Source organism: Triturus cristatus, chromosome 6, assembly GCF_964204655.1.
Source record: "Triturus cristatus chromosome 6, aTriCri1.1, whole genome shotgun sequence".
Classification (NCBI taxonomy): domain Eukaryota; kingdom Metazoa; phylum Chordata; class Amphibia; order Caudata; family Salamandridae; genus Triturus; species Triturus cristatus.
This window is the reverse complement of record NC_140589.1, coordinates 888,611,964-888,633,837: the sequence shown is the minus strand read 5'-3', so window position 1 is coordinate 888,633,837 and position 21,874 is coordinate 888,611,964. Positions and strand designations below refer to the sequence as shown.

The 21,874-nt window shown below is 42.3% G+C and overlaps 1 protein-coding gene across 2 annotated transcripts in view; it reads left to right on the top strand.

Moving 5' to 3' along the window:
- Positions 1–21,874, top strand: part of MAP3K5 (mitogen-activated protein kinase kinase kinase 5) — an 816,933-nt gene that overhangs the window by 650,064 nt on the left and 144,995 nt on the right. For both annotated transcript variants that reach the window (XR_014963045.1, XM_085611527.1), the window contains exons 15-17: positions 65–198; positions 15,041–15,168; positions 18,415–18,551. Coding sequence is in view for 1 of the 2 variants with exons in the window: in XM_085611527.1 (XP_085467653.1) it covers positions 65–198; positions 15,041–15,168; positions 18,415–18,551 (399 nt within the window). In the remaining variant the exon portion in view is untranslated. The remainder of the gene's footprint in view (positions 1–64; positions 199–15,040; positions 15,169–18,414; positions 18,552–21,874) is intronic.

The window sequence follows — 21,874 nt, the reverse complement described above, 5'->3', positions numbered from 1 at the left end:
ATTTTAAAAAAGAATGTCAAAAAGGCGATTATACTTTCAATAATTTTGTTTAATCTGCTTTCAGTTTGATTACGAGTATGACGAAAATGGAGACAGAGTAATTTTGGGGAAAGGAACGCATGGCGTTGTTTATGCAGGAAGGGACCTAAGTAACCAAGTCAGGATTGCTATTAAAGAAGTTCCAGAGAGAGATAACCGGTAAGTGCTCCAGAGATGTTTTATTGATCCAATTGTACATGTGGGTGTCTTGGGTAGAATAATATCAAAAACTTGGGAGGTGATGTTTTTTCCTCTGGCACTTGGCACTAGGGTGATTTTAACCCTGTGGTGCCTCCTCGCTGATAATTGGACCAAGAAATTGTTGAACTTATCAAATAAAATGGCCTTTTTTCTGTGGTGGTGAAGATGTGGAAAGTGCATATCTCCTGATGTTGGAAGTAGTGATCAAGAAACAAAAACAAAAATGACACTTCAGCAGGTTAACTTTGATCCGGCTATGGATTTTGTGACAAGAACTCTGGAAAGATGTATGTATGTATATGGTATTTCTATAGCTCGAACATAGCCAAAAAGCAGTGGAGAGCTGTACTTGGTCAAAGGCAAGCTTAAATTCGGTGAGTAATTGGAGAGGAAGCGGAGTTGTGGACGGTTAATGCAATGTGAGATTCCAGACCAACTACAACACGTTGCATATAAAAATTCCCAGGTACTCGCTGTGGAACTGTCGAAGGCATTCTGTGTGCATTTCGTGGTGGTAAATTGGATTTTCCCCATGAAGTGCCTCAAGATTTCAGACAGCAGAACGCTTCAATAAATCCACACACATGTAGTGTATTACTGAATGTCTCAAATGCATTGTGTAGCAGGCATCACACGCACAAAGAATAGAGTAGCTAAGCATTTGTCTTTGTGTGCATTTTGCTGAAACTCTGACTTATTACAACTTAACGCTAAGGATTTGATAGATCTTACTGGGTAGAAGGAATGCTTCTCCCCAGAAAAGGGAAATATAGATTCCACCTGACCCAGCTAATCAGCTGGTATCTGATTACCTTACTGGCAGTCTGTCTGGAAAATAAGGGGCGGCGCTATAAATGCGGCGCATTTTACTTCATTGCGCTGGGTGCACCTTTTAAAAGGTTCACCCAGCGCAATCGGTGAAAATGCGCTGTATTATGATGAATGTGCTGCTCTCATGTCAGCAGCAAACACATACTGGCCTGGGGGGCAACACATTCATCTTGAAAACAGGAGCGGACGATTTTGAAGCCGCTCTGTGTTGTCACACTGCAGGCGGCAACCCGCCTGCACTTTTAAATGGAATTAGAGGTCCCCTTGCAGGCGGGTGCAGTCAGTGACCTGTGGTTTTTTCAGTGAATTCCTAAGGTTTTTTTAAATGCTAATTTCTAACTAAACCTACATAGGTAAGATATGTGCAGAAAGCGGAAGAAAGTTGCAGAGGTTTGAAGCAAGAGAGATGCAGAACGAGGCAAGAAAAGTGCAGAAAGAGGCAAGACAACAGGTGCAGAAAGGCAAGAGAGGTGCAGTAAGAGGAAGAATGGCGCAGAAAGAAGCAAGAACAGTGCAGAAAGAGCCAAGAGAGGTGCAAAAAGAGGCAAGAGGAGTACAGAAAGAGGCGAGTGAGGTGCAGAAAGAGGCGAGTGAGGTGCAGAAAGAGGCGAGTGAGGTGCAGAAAGAGGCAAAAGAGGTACAGATAGGCAAGATGTGCAGAAAGAAGTAGTAAGGTGCAGAAAGAGGCAAGAAAAGTGCAGAAAGAGCCAAGAGGGGTGTAGAAGAAAGAAGCAAGCCAGGTGCAGAAAGAAGGGAGGTGCAGAAAGAGACAAGAGAAGTGCAGAAAGATGCAAGAGAAGTGCAGAAAGATGCAAGAGAAGTGCAGAAAGAGGCAAGAGAAGTGCAGAGAGAGGGAAAAAGGTCCAGAAAGAATCGAGAGAAATTCAGAAAGAGGCAAGAGAGGCACAGACAGAAGCAAGAGGTTTACGCACCATTAGTACAAATTTAACACCCATATTTATCAATAAGTAACACGTGACCATTCCAGCTTTGCAAAGGGCCTTCTACCACGCTGTAACATGTGTCGCTGCATTTTTGGTAACATTTGAGCTGTTTGATCTAGACACAAGGTTTTTGTTGTTCAAATCTGCAGATTATACGACAGATTATGTATTCTGTGGAAAATGTATAATTATGCGAAAATTGGCTTGGCCGAACAGTTGTATAATTCCAGTGGCCCTCCTCATACCTCTGACAAACCACATAATTCCACTACACGCAATGTACATCCACTCCACTCCAAAAAAATTAGTAAAACATGTTTACATTCACAACACCTCCAGCTCTAACTCTTGCAAATACAAGACCTATTGCATTGCAAAAACTTGTTTAACTAGTAGTCGCGTTTGCAGAGTGGTGGAGAAAGGGGGCTGGGCCCACAACCAGTGCTTAGGAATTCTGCTGCGTAGGACTTACAGGAGGTACCAGGAGGGCTTCTTGGCCCCCAAAGTCCCTCGGGAGTAAAGTGGAAATCATCCACCAACCAGTAGTGTGCCAGGAGGCACATTTGCAGAGTGGTGGAGAAAGGGGGCGTGGCCTCCGAATACCTCTGTGTGGGACTTACTTGAGGTAACAGGAGGGGTAGTTGGCACCCAAGGACATCTTTGGGGGCCAACTACCCCTCCTATTACCTCCAGTAGGTCCCACACAGCAGGATTGCTAAGTTCTGATAGCAGGCCACGCCTCCTTTACCCACCAGTCTGCAAACGCACTCCCTGGTGCACCCTTGGATGGGGATTGAAGTCCCCTTCGCTGCTAGTGGTCCTTAGGTGCCAACTAGCCTACCTGTTCTCTCTAGTAAGCCCCACACAGTGGGATTGCTGAGAGGTGGTCGCAGGCCATGCCCCCTTTCTCCACTACTCTGCAAACACGCATCCTGCACACTCTTGGTCGGTGGGTGAAGTCCCCTTGCCTCTTGAGGGTCCCTAGAGGCCAACTAGCCCTCCTGTAACATCCAGTAAGCCATACACACAGCTAGATTGCTGAGATGTGGTCAGAGGCCACACCCCCTTTTTACACCACTCTGCAAACGGGGCTCCTGCTGCTTGGGGGATGAAGTCCACTTATGTCCTGAAGTCCTCAGGACACAAGGGAACCTCATCGCCCCACTAACAGTGCACAGTGGTGTAAAAAGGGGCATGGCCTGCGACCACCTCTCAGCAATCCCACTGTGTGGGGTTTACTGGAGGTAACAGTTGGGCTAGTTGGCCCCTAAGGTCCCTCGGCATTGAAGGGGACTTCATCCCCCAACCCAGAGCGTGCCAGGAGGCGTGTTTGCAGAGTTGTGCAGGGAGGGGGTGAGGCCTCCGGTGAGTTGCCGGCTTCTGTTTTTGTTGCCCTGCTTTAGGAAGGGGGGCTGTGTGGCCCCCCTTCCCTTAATACTTTTTGGGCCCCCATTCCCTAGGGCCTGACCCATTTAAACAACAAAAAATGGGAAGGGGTCCGCGTGCCCTGCCTTCCACCCCGACCGAGGCTGATTTTGAACCCGGGGTCGCCATCCACCGGGGCTGGGCCATTTTTAAAATGTATTTTTGTTAGGAGGGGGGGGCCGTGTTCCCCGGGGCCTGCCCTTTATTTTATTTTCTAATCTTTTTTTTTTGGGGGGGGGGGCGCACGCACGCGTCCCCCGCCCTGAGGCCCGTCTTATACCTGGGACCTCATTCCCTGGGGCATGGCCTCATCCTCTATTTTATTTATAAAAATGGGTTGGGGAGCCTGCGCGGCCCCCCTACCTGGGCCATTTTCGGCTCCGGGGACCACATCCCCCGGGGCATGGCCTCTTGTTGGGGGCCACAAGGGGAACCCCAAGGACTCCTTGGTCCCTGCCGGCTCCCCGCCTCCTGTGGGAGCTGACATAGCATTTGGACTAAGGGAGCTGCTAACATGCAGCTCCCTCTGCCCAAAAACAATTCTGCTTCACTTCATGGAAGCAAGAGCATTTCCCATGCTCTCACTTCCATGAATTGAAGCAGAAGTTTGCTATGGCATGGCAAACTGCAATGTCCTGGGAGTGGGCACCCTGGGACATTGCTGGAGCCGGACCTGGGGGGTGACGGTCCCCAGGGCCATCAAGGGCTCTTGGAGGGGGGCAGCATGGCCCCCCGCCCTTCTTATGTGTAGACCCGGGGAGGTGGTATTCCCCCGCATTTAATTGATCTGTGCCCCGGGTAGGTAGTGGTCCCCCTGGCAGTGTGGGGGTGCTTAATCCCCCCACACTTTAATTTTTAAAGGTAGCCCTGGGGAGGTGGCAGACCCCGGGGCTGCGTGCCCCCCACATTTAGGGCATATAGCACCTGGGAGCCCCCAACACCTTTTATTACAATTATAAAGCCCCGGGGAGGTGGCAGTCCCCGGGGCTGGGGAGGGCCACATGGCCTCCCGGCCCTAATTATTAATGCCCTGGGGAGGTGGCGGTCCCCGGGGCTGCGGGGTGGCCTTTTTCTGTAGACTAATAAAGCCCCAGAGAGTTTGCGGTCCCCGGGTCAGCGGGGGCCCCCGCATCACAAATAGAAATTGCCCCCGCAACCTGGCTCACCCGGGGGCTTGAAGAAACAAAGCGCGAGAGCCCCGTGCTTCATTTTTTTTTCTCGTGAGTGTGTCTGTCTCCCTGCATTGTATCACTTTGTTTTGCAAAGGTCAACACGTTCTAATGCCCGCAGGGTACATACCCATGTTGTAATATCTGATATTAACCTCAACAAAATTTTGTCCAACGCTATAAATTGGCATTGGGGGCACTCCTATCTCCTCCATCTGCTTGTTTTAACTCTATTCCAATCTATAAAATCATCATTCCCAATTACATCTTCTATGTTTTCTTTCTTGCCACCCTAGGACGGTATCTTGTGACTGGAGCTAAGCATCAAATCTGGTCTCTATACATCACAAGGCTTCCTCTCGCTCATTAGCTCAGAGTTTTCTCCCTTATCCCTTACGGGGGTGGTGCGATACAACTGGACCAATTTCCTCAAAGCTTCAACCTAATCACCATTCTAACACAATATACCGAGATACCTCAAAAACCTAGGTTAACTGGTATGTTCATTTGGAGGGTCTTGTATATCCCAACTTCCTAATTGAGATGACCTTTTTCAGATCACATATTCGGTTGTGCATTACCTGTAGATTAGCTGCCTGGCTCTGAGTTTCCAATCTATGGATGCAAAAAAGAAATCCCGTATACGCAAACATCTGAGCATCGATCAACAAAAACCTTAAGAAACAAGCATCGATAAAGTCAATAGATTTTACTTAAATGAGCAAAATCATGAAAACACAAGCATGCATGAATGCTGCTTGCATGTGCTACCACATTAATAAGAGACAGGTTTTGACATTGATTGTTCTGTGTGTCTGTCGTGGATTATGCAGCCCTCCACAAACAAACTAGCTTTATATAAAAACATGGAACCTTATTCAATAGCAGAGATTGCCAAGAATTGTCTTATTTGTTCACTCTACCAGTTAAATTTTTCAAACTCCAAACACCGGTTATGTATGCAATTAATGCAACTATGAGGAGAGAGTGTGTGTCACCACAACTGTTCTCCCCGCCAGCAACAGCTCACCCTTAGTTACATGCAAGAAGAGGTGACACAGAGGCAATGGAGTCAGGGGCTAAAAGCTGTCTAGCTATTTCCGCTTCCCATACATTCAAATCTGAAAGTAGCTGAATGACCTGATGTGCAGTCTACAATTAACTTGATAAAACAAATTAGGCCATTTAGACAGGAAAGGGGGTTTCCCCTTACAATCCACTTCTTTATTCAGGGTTTTCAGAAAACAGTCCGTGGCAAGAACTCTTTGCTGTTTGGCTGCCGTCCCTAATATTATGCCCTGTTCAGCATATAACCTTGTAAAACATTTCGTCTCTTGGGTAATTGAGCATGTATGCAGAAGGCTGCCCAGTGCTGCATCTCTTCTGATCCCACTCCTTGGCGAAGCTCTGCTCCATCAACGCTGAAGTCACCATGTTGAGGCCTCACTATATGCTAGGGCCCAATAAAATGAAAATGTCTGGCTAGGGAATCCTATTGCATTAGAAATTCACTTATTCAACACATTGATGTGGTTCCCAATTAAATGAGGAGAGGAGTCTCATAAATCAGTGGGATTTGTTGGCTGGCCTGTTTGAGCAATAGCTCACGATGTCTCCGTGTTCATCTGCCTCCACGTCAGTACTTTGTTTCACTGATTGCCTTCCGCTGTGAAGTTTGTCCAGTGTACAGTACAGTTCTGCCCCACCATTTTTCCTCCAGAGCGTACATGAGGAAGCAAAAACAGTACTCTGGAGTAGATATGCTCCATATACTGAGATTTTGAAAGAGGCTGCTCAACCCTGAAATCCCCTCTCTATAATCTTTCTTTTTGCCTTTTTTAGGTCATACAGCTAAAGCTGCATCCAGCCAGACCTAAAAGGTCTTCACTACCAGCAGAGCTTTTAACAAGGTTTGGAGTGCTCCCGCTAACAAGTCACTGGAGGTCTGCCAGTGGTTTCATTTAGATAATAGCAGTGCGACATGTGCACTCAAAACGCAAATGTATAATTGCACTTGGTGCACATCACTGAATGAAGCCTCGCTGTTCTTTTTGAGGATGTCTTCTCAAAATGGCTGTAAGAAAGCACTAGGCAATTGCTTTTCCATTCCTGTGGTGGCTAGAAATCCATTAAGACACATTTTCAAAAGTATTTGTTTGTATGTAATTTTAAACTCTTAGCTCTGGTTCATACACATTTTAGCTTTATTAGATATCATTAAGGGCTCTGTTTTACAGATTATTGCAGCAAGTAGCTGGTACAGAAGTGAAAAATTTACTGAAAGCAGTCATTAGTCGAATACAATGTGAGCAGGTGCTGCACACACAATGAAACACATTCTTTTTATTCCATATTCAATGGCAACTGTAAACTTTCATTACTTGTTGCGGGAGAGCAGGGTCTGTTGCTCAAGTGGTTTTGGGAAGGTATTCTAGAGCTATTGTTTAAAGGAACCGAGAAAAATTAGAACCGGCTTGTATCAATGCGTTACAAGTGTCTAACTTGGGTAACAACTTGTACTCAGATTTGGCTCTGAAAGGAGAGGTTCAGCTGAGCTGATACTGGTGAACAAGTATCAGGACCTCAATTTAAAAGGAGGGGGACTCACTGAAAATGGAGACCTGTGTTGAACTGCTCTGTCTGATTTCCTATGAGTTCCGAACTGATGAGTAGACATCGAACATATCCCGGAGCCAGTAAGTAAACAAAGAGACTCTCTGAACCTTCAACGCATCACAAAGCCAGTGGGGAAATAAACATCTGTAGGCTAAACTCATTGTTGCATGATATAGGGGCCTTCCCGACTAGTAGTTCTGTGGATTAAGAAGAACCATTATCCCCTGCCATGTTGACCTTACACATGCCTCACTCACCAGTAACATTGAGCAGACTAGATAATCGTGTTCCAAAGCGCCATATTAGATGGACCTTATTCTACTATTGAAGTGTCTCCATAGCCCCCGTTCCCTGTACCGTGCATGAGCAAACACCTTGTAAGGCCATATTTGGTCATTAACCCAAGATCAGCTCAGTACCACCAAGTGTCAGTGTGGCCAGTCTTTTGCCATTTCTACTGCAAAGTCTTTAAGCATAGCTTTGTCATAAAAGCTATGTTTAAAGACTTTGCTGTTGAAATGGCAAATGACTTTGTCCCTTTCTATCTGGGCGTGGATGGCACTGTGCTAATCCTATGCTTAAAAACTTTGATAGAAAAGCAGACATTTGAGGTGAGCAGATCTAGAGTGTCGCTGGTGTTGAGTGCTCTGTACAGGAGCTGCTTTCCACCTAAACTTGAGCTACCCAGAGTTCTCTGCTTCTTTTTTGCATATATATATAAATATATATATATATATCTCTTAGTATTGTATTGTAATTGCATTTATATGGCGCTTACTACCCCTGACAAGGCGTCAAAGCGCTTTTTCGGCGTGTAGCACGCTACTTCGGAACCCATAAAGGATTAGTGTTGAATTAGTATAGTGAAATATGAAAGTGATTTAAGTTAGTCAATCAGATATATATATATATTGAAAGGGACCTTGTATCACTAAGCTGGTCTATTTTTTACATTACACCTAACACTACAATCTTTTTCTGTTTAACCTAAAAACAACGAAGGCAAATGACTGATTTCATTTAACGAGTTCAGACCACACAGAACATGTTTTATAATCTTGATCAATCAAGGCTGAGCAGTTGCCGTTTGAAGACTTTGGCAGCATATTGAGGGGCTGTCATGTTTACTCGGCATGTAGGTTTTCTTTCCTGAAAAAGTTTACAAATTATTTTGGATAGGTTACAAGATCATCAAACTAAATGTTTCAAAGCCAGATATTATGGCCCTGCACACCTCCTCGAAAACATAGACTCCCTTTGCCCACCCCCTACTTTTGGTGATAAGCATGTTAAATCCAAACTAAAATGTGGAGTCTGAAAGTGCCATGGGACACAGACCTCAAACTGAAGTCACACATAGAAGTAGTTAAAGCTTTGTTTCTCTCCTGCACCCCATGGTAATGGTGGGTCTTGTCAACTCAGAACTTAATTATCTGTATGCTTTGTATATCGGGCACCCAATGAAAAGGCTGCATGTGGTGCAATATGGAGCAGAAAGACCGATCTTTGGCTTAAAAAACATGAATCTGCAACACCTCATCTAAAAATGATATGATGGCTCCTATTAAAGGACAGAATCATTAGTGTGTGTGCCTCACTTACAAATGCATCGCCGGTACAGCACGGAAATACCTACAGGAACAAATTATACAATACACCCTCATGTGCAGTCTGCCCTTAGCACCAGAGTATTGCCTGCTCACCTCAGAGCCAAATGCTCACATACGCTGACTTGTGCCTCTGAGAGGAAGCTCCTCGTCTCTCAAACAATCCGGCCAGATAAATCAGTCTCACCGAAGCCTTGATGCACTTCAGAACACACCTTGTCTGTTATGAGCCCATGAAAGCATCCACCATGTCTGCTGCTTGTCTTTAATGTCATACATGCCTTGAACCTTCTAATTGAACTTGGCCACTGGATCCAAGCTTCCGTAAGTCTTGGCTCCCGGCAAATAGAGCCCGACCGCTGGAACCACAATCCTACCAGTCTGCATACATGTCTTGACTCGCAGATACTTACTGGACAAGGTCTGTGTAAGTAAAACCTTATGGCTATTGGGATAAACAAAAGTCCCGTGCAAGGCTATCGAAAGTGTGCACCCTGGCCATCTTTTTCCAGTAGCACATCTCTACCTTTTTATAAATTTCTTGTCTCTAAACACAACAATTATGCTTGTGCACTGAAAGCCCACTGGACTGTGACCTAGATGGAGACCATGTGCACACTCCCTTACTGTTCGTGATTATCGTCAATTCACCATGCTGTTGAAGACAACCAGTGATGGCAGCAAGAGTGAGGTGGCAGGGCAGGCATTTTTCCCTATAAACTGCCAGTGAGAGTAGTCTCCTTTCTTCTCTTGTTTTTAAATTGCTCTTCCATTCCCCTGCAGCTGAGTCCTTCTCTCTATCCATGTGGGCCCTGATGAATTATGTATGAATACCCTTGGTATAAGTGGTGAGATGTACATGGAGTGTATATTTATTTAATTTAATATTTTTACATGGCGCAGCTCAACTCAAGCAGGGTGTCTGTGATTTACAAGTAAAACAGCAATGGAGACCGGATATCCCCTTACAGTGAAAGTGGAGAAAAACAATGGACATTAAGTGTTTATTTAACCTTGCTGGCCAGAGTGGACACGTGTAGAAGATTCCTTATTGAAAGGAAGATGCAACAGAGAAGTTGCCACAGGAGGAGAAACAGAGAATGGATGCAGGGATGAATTAACAGAAACACAGGAGATCGGTTTGGTCTAGGAGTAGGATAAAGAGGCATGTCATAGGACAAGGTAATGGAAAATATTTGATAAGAGTAAAGGAGAACTGGGGCAGAGAAGAAACCAAAGGGCAAACAAACAGAAGAGGGTGGCACACAAGTCAAAGGTGAGTAGGTGATAATCGGGCAAGTGGGAATGATGAAGGATCAGAATAAGAAAATTGAGAGGAAAAGGAGAACTTGGGTGACATTAGGTAATCAAAAATGACAAGAACAATACAAGGAAGAGATTAAATGAGGCGATGGGGGAGGAAAGGCAGGAGAAGAAATATGAAAGCATTTTCAGATCAAGGTAGAGCTTAAACAGTTGTGGCTTTACATTTTTCTGAACTGAAAATAAGTCAGTAGGTTTACAGAGGTCTTCAGGGAGGGAATTCCGAAGAGATGGGGCTGCCCCGTACAAAGACTGGGTAGCAACACGGTGTGTTCTGAATTTTCTAAATTTAGGCTTGAAAACTTTCCTGTCCCTGAAATTTTTACATCCACCAGGTGATTTTTATGGAGGAAAATAGGTCGGCTGGATTTTGTTGGGGTGTGCCTTTAAACTTAATACAGGCAAGCCTGAATTTATTTCTGGCGTTCACCGGAAGCTTGTTTAGATCACAATAGACTGGGGTGATGTGGTCGAATTCCTTTGCACCTGCCCCTTGTCTGGCAGCAGAGTACATCAAAGCAATAAATGGTCCCAAAGTGAATTTGTTAATTCCAATTAAAACGGAGCTTCCATAGTCCTATTGTGAAATGGCAAATGATTGGATGATCAGGCAAAAGTCTTTGGGTTGGAGAAGATACTTTAATTTTTCGAAGAGAGCAAGAGAAGCTCTTGCGGGTTTGAAGGTGTGCTCCATGTGTCAGGACATGAGAGGTGTATGTCCATCCAGATGCCAAGTTATCTGACCTCAGAGGCATAAAGGAATGTTTAGCCAATTGAAGTTCGGCAAGCCACTTATGCTTACAATTTGATTTCTGCTGTCAGTGAAATAGAATCCATTTTATCTTTTCACGGTCAAGTCTAGCTTGACATGAATGGGACCTGGAAAAGCATGTTTGGTTCTACGCATGTAGTATTTGACACATGAAAAACAAAGCTATGATAAAGTAAAAAAGGGTGGAGACACAGGTTCTCTCGAACAGACGAAGTGGGCGGAGACTGAAGAGGCAGTGAAGCACAGTGGCTGGAAACCTGAACTTGCCAGAGCCTGGGATGAGAGATTAAACTCTATTGTTAGCTGGAATAGGCTGAGAACATACTGTTTCATGGTGCGAGTGCTGTAATACTGTCACTTATATTTATACAACTATCAAAATATAGGAATGATAAAATTCACAGTTTGAAAGACCCCCCCCCCCCCCCCCCCCAAGTAGGATCTTCTCGTTCGAGGTTGTTGTAAACCTGAAGTGATTCGTAAATATATAAACTTACGATTTGTCGAAACAGGAGGATCTTTAATATAAATAGCAAATGAGTATGGAAAAATGTAAGATCTTAAAGGATGTACTAAGTGATGGCTTAAATGACTGAGCAACGAAGCAATGTTGACAAAGAATCAATAACATGTTAAAAAAAAAATACAGGGAAATATGAGTAATAGCCTGGGACAGATTTGAACTGCAAATAGTTTGTCCACGTCACGAATATGTATTTTAATATTTTGAAAAATGTGTGCACACTGTCTTGGTGGATCAGTTCAAACATATGCAAAGTAGGCCATCCAAGGACATTGAGGCATGCAGTTAGGGGGTAAATCAATTTCATATTGAGTTTCGAATTTTGTTTCGGAAATTTGATGTAGTAACCCATCTTGGACAACCAAAGCGTCACGAACACGAGAGAAGAGGGGCTTAGCTACTCCAGTGGTCCTAGAACAGCGCTGAAATCCCTTTCATTGATGATGCCCATGTAGGACAAGCCACTGGTGCATGGTTCTGGATCACCTCGATCCCGAGTAACATGTACAGGCGTCTGTCGTTCAGTCTCTATGCCCTAAGCGCGTGCTTCAAACTCCATTTAAAAACAATGTGATCTATGTGCAATAAGATTTTTCTTTTTTATTTTTGGAGGGTGCCGCGAACGCCGGTTGAATGAAGTAGTGCTTTTTCTTTTTTTGGGTTGATGTGAACTAAGGTTGAGTGAGACTGATTCGTTTGCAGCTTTTTATGAGACATAGCTACAGCTGTTCTATTTCGGCCATGTGCAGAAACATACATTTGATGTTGCTGAGGTATGAATGATAGTTTGGTAGGAAACAGTTTAAACCCCGATCTTAAATAGTATCCTATTTGAAATTCTGAAACTGCTACAGATTTGTACATTCTTGAGAGTATTCAGTGCAATATCTCGTGCAATGTTATGTAAAAGTAAAAAAGATGTCAAAAAAAGCAACATGGGAAATATTTCTGTTTGGAATTCAGACTTAAATTGATCTTTTGTCTTTAAAAATGTACACTGAATAGCAGCTCCAGAAATTTGGGGCAGACAACTCAATGAGTAATATGAGAATTCGCCCAGAATGACCTATGGATTTGTATAAGATAATTTGGGGATGTGTCCACATTTCTGCATACTTTATGTTATCAGGTGACCTCTCTAGTAAGGACAGCCCTGAGGTTCGGTTTAGATTGACAGGGTAGCCATCACTTACCTGTGTGATCACTATAAAAAAAAGAGGTTTAGGAAGCAGCACTGAAAGAAGCATTTGTTCTCCGCCCACGTTAATCTTCCTCTTTACAAGATTCTTATTTGGACAGAACATGTGTGCTTCCACTAAAAGAGTTATTGTATTCTTCTATTTGACTTGCTCACTATAGTTGTCCTCGGTTTGTTATTGTTATAATCCGGTTAAAAAGGCTATAGGCTTGATTTGTTCATTGGGAAAGTTATGTCCGGTAAAACAGTCCTCATCTGTTTACTATTAAAACTTACAACAAATGCAGTAGGCATAACGTAATTGTTGTGAAAAGCATATGGTAAACTAATATGCCATTGAGGGTGGGTTATTATAACACTGTTGCACTTCAAATTCTTAGAGGGACTTAAAGAATCCGTTTCCTTCTCCACATCCTGGTGTTAGGTTCACCTTTAGGCCTTAAATTTCAAGTCTGCATTCAGGCAGAGCCCATTTTAGTTTATAATGCTAGGTAAGAACTGCGAGGTTTTTAACTACGCAGACGACACGCAGCTACTGGTCCAGCTGGGCGATACTCCGGAGGCCCAGGAGTCAGTCAGAGATCTTTTGAGATTCACGGTCAACTGGATGACTAACAACTTCCTTAAAGTTAATGCAGATAAAACGGAGGTTTTGGTGGTGACCAACACAGTCAATCCCTGGGATGATCTGTACTGGCCCCCTGAACTTGGCAAAACCCCCAGCCCGGGGTCGGTAGTGAAGAGTCTTGGCTTAAAGATCGATGCAGCTCTCACTATGGCCCCCCAGGTGTCGGCTGTGGTAGGTTCCTGTACTGCCGTGATGCGGCAATTGCGTAAACTTACTGCCATTCTCTCTGCCTCCACGCTGCAGACTATTGTCTCAGCCACGGTCATCTCGAGGCTAGACTATGGTAACGCTCTGTACCTGGGCCTGTCACAGAAGCTGATGAGGAAACTGCAAGTCGTGCAAAACGACGCTGCCAGACTGGTTTTTTCTCTTCCCAGAAGTGCACACGCATCCACCCTCCTTCGTAAACTGCATTGGCTTCCAGTGAAGCTCAGGGTCCATTTTAAAGGCCTCTGCATGGCCCATAAAGCACTCTTTGGCAATGCCCCGGAATATGTTAAACAGCGCCTGAGGAAGTATGTTCCCGCTAGGCCCCTACGTTCTGGGGCTGTCCCAAATCTGGTTCAACCCAGATTCAAATTAAAAACTAAAGGCGGTAGTGCTCTCTCAGTGCTCATTCCTCAACTCTGGAATGACCTTCCCTCTAGCCTGAAGGAGGAATTTAACCTTCTCTCCTTCAGGAAAAAACTGAAGACATTTTTGTTTGGCACAGTAACACCTTCAGGCTAATTGGAGTTGGCATATGGTTGGGGGGGCGGTACGATGTTGGTGGTTGTCTGTTTAGCGCTTAGAGACCAGTGGTGATAAGCGCTCTATAAGAACCATTTAACATAACATAACATAACATAATGTAGCTGCCCCAAAGGGGACTTAACTCCCTGTGCCCTTTTTGATTTGTATTTGTTTAGATTCAGTCTCGTACTTCATCAGGTTGGAAGCCATACCCTGCCCTCTGATACCTGGGTTTAACTAGGGATGAGTGTAGATAAAAAGTATTCTCTCGTGAATTTTCCATAATTCACATGAATGTTTGCCTTTTACTAGGTTGAAAAGTTCTCCGCAGCTGGGTTTTCGCATAAAAATAAGGACTTTTTATGCCACTTTCAGGGTATTCTTGGAAAACAAATATTACTTCAAAGTTGCAAAGATAATAGATCTAAAGTTAACTTACGAGAAAAGGGCATATCCCTTTTCAGGACCAACAAGCACCTAAGAGCAAAAATTGCCAATTAACAGATAAATACTATGCCAGGCCGTAGGCGCAGGAAATACCCAAGCTATGGGTTTGCCAATAATGAGGATCTAAGCTCGCCTTCACTCATTTTATGGATTTTTTGCATACCCCGAATCTTAACTTGCTTTTCATTTGAATTGTCCCCTAAATGTCTTTAACTTTCTTTTTCTGATTCACCAAGATTTGTGAAGGTCCGGTATTTATCTCTCTTATCAACCAGTAATGCTTGTGCAGTACATAAGTCTGCCCCACGTTCTACCTCCATGCTCTCTCATGCTGCAGACGGGGCTGAGAAATGTACGTTTACCCTGCAAGAGCCATTGCCTACTTGTTCTTATTGGAAACTCCCCAGCTCCATTTTATTTACGCTCACAAAAGCACTTTAATTTAGTTGAATACCTTTTGTGTTAATGTAATTGCATACTAATTATTACATAGAGACGTTTTCTTATGTGCCTCTGTGCTGCGGGCATCGGTCATCATAGGTTTATCCTGTGGGTCACAGTTATTAAGTTGCACCTTTTTCCTAGGTACTCTCAGCCGCTGCATGAAGAGATAGCACTCCACAAGCATCTGAAGCACAAGAACATTGTCCAGTATATGGGCTCTATTAGTGAGAATGGGTTCATCAAGATTTTCATGGAGCAGGTGCCTGGGGGTAAGTTATTTTTTTTCTTTGTATTTGTTTTCATTTACGGCACTTTGCACAAACTAACAGCACAAACACCATCTTTTCTGCTGGGAGAGATGTTGGAGCTTCTGTGCTTAAACCATCTTCATGTCTATACATAAAGTTTATTGACTTGATAAACTTGTTGTGGCACAGTTTTTCCAGCTTGTTTTGTAACCTCCTGCCTATTCGGTTGGTATCACTAAAGCAACCCCTCTGTCTTGGTCTCATTTTCTTCTGGAATGGGTTCTAGAACTGCGTCTCTGGGTCTTGGGAACAATTCCGACTGCCCTCCCCTCAATACTACCAGGTAGCTGTGTTGAATCCTGCAGGCGTCTATCTTGGACCCCTCACCTGAGGAAAAGAAGGTGCTTGTTATTTCTTTGCCTTTTCTTCATTATTAAGGTAACCAGATCCAGATGAATATGTAGTCAGCAACTCTAACTATTCGTGACACTTCTCCCCTCCTTTTTAGGTCGAGCATTCGAGACCTCCTGTATATACTTCAGTATATATACTTTAGTATATACTTTAGTGTAAGTTAAAAATAATAATTCCCTTTGGAAGTATTGTACATCTAAATCACTCACATATTTTCCAAAAACAGCACTCACACAATATTATGTTAAAATTCCACTCGGGATGCTAAAGCACTCATTACAAAATATATATATTTTAATTCCACAATAACACCATATGTTAAAAACATGTGCAAATGAAAAATTACTATAAAAAAAAAATTCTCAAAGTATATTAAAATCCATCTCTATTACATTGGTAGCACAATCAATCAAACAAACTCATTACACTAAAAAGATTCCTGGAAAGGAATATGGTGAGACAATTGTATTTGTCTTAACACCTTTAATGATGTTATGCCACTGAAATGCGTCGATACCTAAACAACTTTGTTAGATCTGTGGAAAGACAGCAGCAATACAAACACTTTACTCTTCTGGGTTCTGCTGTCCATTGCTCCAGGATTAACAGTGTTAAGACCAACTATTTACCATGTTTATTTGACTTAAGACTCTTACACTGATTTGTTCACGTCATGTTCCATTTTTTTTTTTAAATCTCTGGTGTGTGTTTTATTCCTAAGGCATCTAGGCAGTGGCACTTCTAGTCAAAAAAGAGCTCACATGCATCAGGTGTATTGTTATATGTGTTAATTGTATTCATTTAACAAAACATAGGCAATGCGTCTTGATGCTGTTAAAAAAACAAAAACAACTGAACAACCCTAGAAGAAGAATATATTAAAACTAAAAGAGAAGCCATCAATAAATATATGAGGGGCTGCTATAACTGTGGTCCAAAAATGAACCTCAACTAAACGAAATTAAGGGACTGAAAGTAACAGAAGATATCTTACACCCAAAGCAAATGCTACTACACAAAACTAACCTACAGTGGAATGTTTACACATTTGTCTCTGTGTTTGTCTCCTGTGTTTCATATTGATGAAAATCGAATTCGAGCAAACTTAGTAGAGGCTACTGTGTCAACATGCAAGACTTTACCATTCTTGGTAAAATTACCACTTTCCCCTACAGGAAGAGCGATTATACCAAAAAAGGGAATACTACCCATATAATGGTATATTTGCTGCCCTACCGGTTATACTGAACAGGGACATTTTTCAAGATCTGCAGAGTATTTTATTGGGCCGTATATAGACCACAGATAGGAAAAGAGTTCCAGTGCATAAAACGCAAAGACCAATACATAAAAGTGCATGAGTGGCCTATACCATTGAAATGTATTATATTGCAGCCCAGTTACAGTGGCTGATGATATGGTTTGTTCATAGCTCCAGTGCTGAGAGGGAGGATGTGCAGGTGGGATTGCGCACAAATACAGTATTAAATTTGATATTGTCAAAAGCCCTACACACACATCTGGTGCTATTGAAGGTGGCCAAATACTGCTGGAATGGATTTGTGATGAGGTTACATGGTGAGGTACCATACTTCCCTAGTTTACCACTGTGGACCCTCACCAGATTCCGGGTTAAAGCAATCTCCCATGATGAACTAGTATGGACAGAGGTGAACTTTGAGACAGTGGGCAATCTTTACGAACACAGATTGCTCTGCACATTTTATAATGCCATGCCTCAGATGCAAATGCTGATTTCTACCACAAGGCACGTGAAAGCCCAGTGCTCACACAGTGTTGACTGGAGGTAAATGGCTGAACTAAGTGAGCTTAAAACACTCCCAACCACACTTGGGGTATTGTTGCAGACAAAAAAATATAAGCTAACTTTTTAGTTCATTGTTCTCACTTTAGTGTACACGAAACAGCACATAGCCATGTCGTTGAAGGCGTTGTCAGCCCAGCTCTTAAAAACATGGCTAATTTACTTAAAGAAGTGGTCCAGTGCTGAAAGAGATACTCACTAAAACGGTCAGAATTAAACAATAATAACACAATACCTGGGACATGATAAAAGCAGTCTTGGAGGCAAAAACAAATGAGCCCCCACCTTAAGTCTGTTGTGAGAGAAGCTGCTTTGCTAGGATATGTATGGGTATAGTCCACATAGGGATAACCACAAGGTACCACATGTATGCATACATGATGGGACACACATTCATGATACTGTAGGCTGTTAACTAGCTACCAAGCACAAATGCTGGCCCGTAAAGCACAAAATACTTATGCGCCCCTTTTTTTGGCAACTGAGACCAAAAAGAGGATAGAACTCACCTAGATGTGCAAGACCAGACCACTTGTTGTTCTGTTTGATGCTGTTATTGTTGTGTAACTTAGCTCTGAAATGCATGTGATAAAAGATACACCGGTACAGAGAGTTGATAATGATTTTAGACTGTGTACAAGATTAAGAATAACCTAAAAAATTCAATAAAAAACTATTTTAAAAAATGTGTGCAGTATAGTAAAATCACATTGAAGAGACCTTGTGATTGTTAGGTGAGTTGATTACTGAGTGAAATCCTTGTAACATGCAATAGTTGAGGCAGTTAACGGCGTTTTCTCATGTCAGTTTTGCTGCACTATGGTAATACTATGGAGTTTGACCTGTGCACTGTTGCAATGAAAGTGTGTTCGTTAGTTGAGTTGCTGTAAATAACATGCTGTACCATGGCATAAATGTAGGTCTGATCTATATCAGTCTTTTGAGCTGGAAACCAAACAGGTAGCTGAAACATGTTCATCGCAAGGGCTCATACACGCAGACTCGCTAACCAGGTTTTGTCATTTTAGGTAGTCTATCTGCACTTCTGCGATCAAAGTGGGGACCACTGAAGGACAACGAGCACACTATTGGCTTTTACACCAAGCAGATTCTCGAAGGCCTGAAATACCTTCATGACAACCAAATTGTGCACCGTGACATAAAGGTATTTAAAGTGCTTGAAATAATTTGGTGGATAGAACAATATTATCTTGCCAGATCCCTCTCTGTCATTATAAAACAGTAATACACTGGCATACAAGCAAAAGAGGTTGGAATATATCGGTTAGATGGCATTTTAAACTCCACAGATTAGAATACAGCCTATCTTCTACTCTTTCAAGCAGTTATATGCTGGAATACATTTGTTAACCCATTTAAACAGATCTTCATAAATCTTTCCGAAAATATTCTAGAGCCACTCTTAATGTACTGGTCAAGTTTACAGAAGATGTGTCAAAGAAGTACAAGATTTTTTAGAGAGGGTGTGCTTGTAAAAGTGCACCCCAATTCATTGCAGCTTTGGCAATATTATTCGGTTGTGCTTTTGCAACACTTGCTGATCAGAAAAGTTCACTTTCTCTTACAGAAATGTGTCATTTTTGGCTCTGCAGGTTTGCTAAAAACAAAAATGCCTTTTCCCTAGTCATGAAAATATGATGAAATGCTTTGGCAGCGGTGAGGTTAACATGCAACCAATTATGTTTCGAGACTCCAACCCATTTAAGTTTTACAGATTCGGGTCTCAAACTAGCTTTGAAAAGTTTTGACTGACATAACTTGCCATGTTCTGTGTTATAAACACCGACTCTTGAAAAAAGCATTTAATTTTAAAACGTTGAGCACTGAAGGCATGTGCTACACTTGTCCAAAGGAGGATACCTAGTGCATGAGTATTTTTCACCATTCTTGTAAATAGTGTAAAAAAATATTGGCGGTGTGCCAGTATTTGGGAACTTTCAAACACGCACCCGAAACGCACAATAATGTTCTTTAACACCAGTGTAAAAATAGAAGCTTAAAGTAAAAATCTTAAAAATGGATCCACTGTACTCCAATCCTGATGTATCTAGAACATAAGGCTATAGTTTCCTTAACACCGAACATGACGCGCTCCAGTGCTGGCATTACAAGGACCTAGAACGTTTTGTGAAGCATTATGTTTGGGATTGAGAACATGTCTACAAGAATCTGATGATGCCATTATTAACAGAAATTTACTGGGGTCAACAGCGTGTCTTAACCGTCCAGCATCCTAGGTGTCCTGTTTTGGGGGTTTATTAGATGTGTTTCAAAGTCACAGAATGTTGATGTTTCATACATTAAGGATATTTTCAGGTTTATGTTCCAAAACATGTTTGTTGGTTGTGGATTAAAATTACTATTTTAATAGCTTTATATAAAATCCTCTTTAAAGTCCGCTGTTCCACAATTCTTCATAGTTGATGCCTTTTTGAGTCGCATACCATGTTTATCAAGAACTGCAAGGATGATAATACTGGCTGGCTCATGACTGGGCCTGCACCGTTACCTCCCCCTACTTCCAGTTTCCTGCTATAACTGGAGCTGTCCTGTTTTTGCATCAGGCAGATTGTTTATCGGGTGTGTGTAAATATTTTTGCTGAGGCACCCATGGCATCATGGTAGTGAAAGTAAGAGCGTTTGCAATACTGAAGGCTAATTGACAATCACAGCATTTCATGCTCGGGGACCTCCTGGACATGTCATAGCCAGGAGGACAAAGATAGATAATGAGGATTGATGTTTGGTGCCAACAAAAACAGGAGAATTGGCCAGACAAGTAATAATAGGCCTTCACTGCTTTCCTCCACTGCACGGGGTTCGTTGTAGGCTTCTAGGTGTTGTGGCCTACATGTTTTGTAGAGCCATTTAGACCAACCTTGAGTAATACTAGGGTACAGACTCACTATGGTTCAAACTTACTATGGTTCAAACATTCCGGCCGTGTTCCGTAATTGGTTTGAGAACAACAGTTGAATAAGACAATCAACACAAAGCCTGTGGTGGTGGTGCTGCTGGTCAGAAATCACTATTTCTACTTGAGGTGGAAAGCTGTTCCTTCTACATCTGGCTCTGTTTAGCATGCTGTAACAAGCACTGTACATGCTACCTTTTACTCGGAAATATGCCACGCAGTTGGGTTCATTCTGGATATGGAGCGAACACCAATTACCAAGGAACATTGTTTTACATGTTTGCACTGTCACACTCTGTTCTTTTTTGCTGTGCAACTGGCAGCTTTCATTTAACTGGAAAACAAAATCATTGCTTGTCATCAGGGAAGCCTAGTGAGCTATCTGTCACTGACTGTGATTCTTTGTTTATCTGTTTCTCCACAGCATGAAAAGTCCTTCTCGGGACGACCTTATTGGATCAAAAAAAAGTGATGCCTTACTTTAAAAGTTTGTCTGATTTACATTTTTACCTGAACATAAAAGTTGCTATTTAGACTGTAGGATCATTCACCAATTAGGATTTTCATCTTTCACTGTTAAAGAGTGTGCATTGTGTGGCTAGATTTGGAAGTATGGACTGACATTTACTTGTCTTCAAGAGCTATCCAATGAAACTTTTTGTCCCAACAGATTACCTTTTTGACAGTGTTGTAAGTTCCTTTTTTTCTTCCTTTGAATTTTGGTTTCTGAACTTCTTTTGGAACCATTTACCAATTCTTACCTTTTACCTGCATCCCGTTCATTTTTTTTCTTTTATGATGATTAGGATCTTGTTTTATTTATTCTTCTCCTTGGATCATCAAATGAAGAAATCCCCTTTACCTCACCATCTAAGAGTGACTCGATCTTGTTTTAGTATTGTTTCTCCCCTTCATCCCCAACTGGCTGCTACTTTTTTCCTTCACATTCTGCTTATACTAAATAGTTCGACTCAATTAGAGACATTTTCCTCTTTGTGTGTGAATGTTTATGAATCACTACGTTTGCTACCAGTAGCATCCTCTGCCGACAACTTGTTACCTAATCCGAGCTTCTTCTTTGCTTTCAGTCTTGAGTTTGTTCTTTTTTTTATTTCATCATCTATTTGGCTTTGACAAGTGGCATTCTCTAAAATCCATCAAACTACTCACAAATGCCCTACCTTGGTTAACTAATGCTCTTAGAAAGTCATGTACACGTGGAGCTGAGAGATATTGGCGGAACTCCCATAATTCTGATACTTTTACTTAATTTCAGGCTTTACATAAACCACTCTTAAACTGACTAAAACAACGTTTTCCTTTCATAAATCAGATATATTCTTTAGTTCTTTAGTTCTATCCATCTTTCTACTTTTCTTAATCAGTTGCTTCTACCTCCTTCACTGACTCGTCTTATCTTTTGTGCCTATCAAAGATTTTATTTTACTTTATATCTAAAATGATCCCTAAAATTGAGTTAATATGTTCTTTTTTCCTCTCTTCTCTCAAATTTGTGTTTTTTATTCTTGTCCCCTTCTGTTCAATCAACTCAA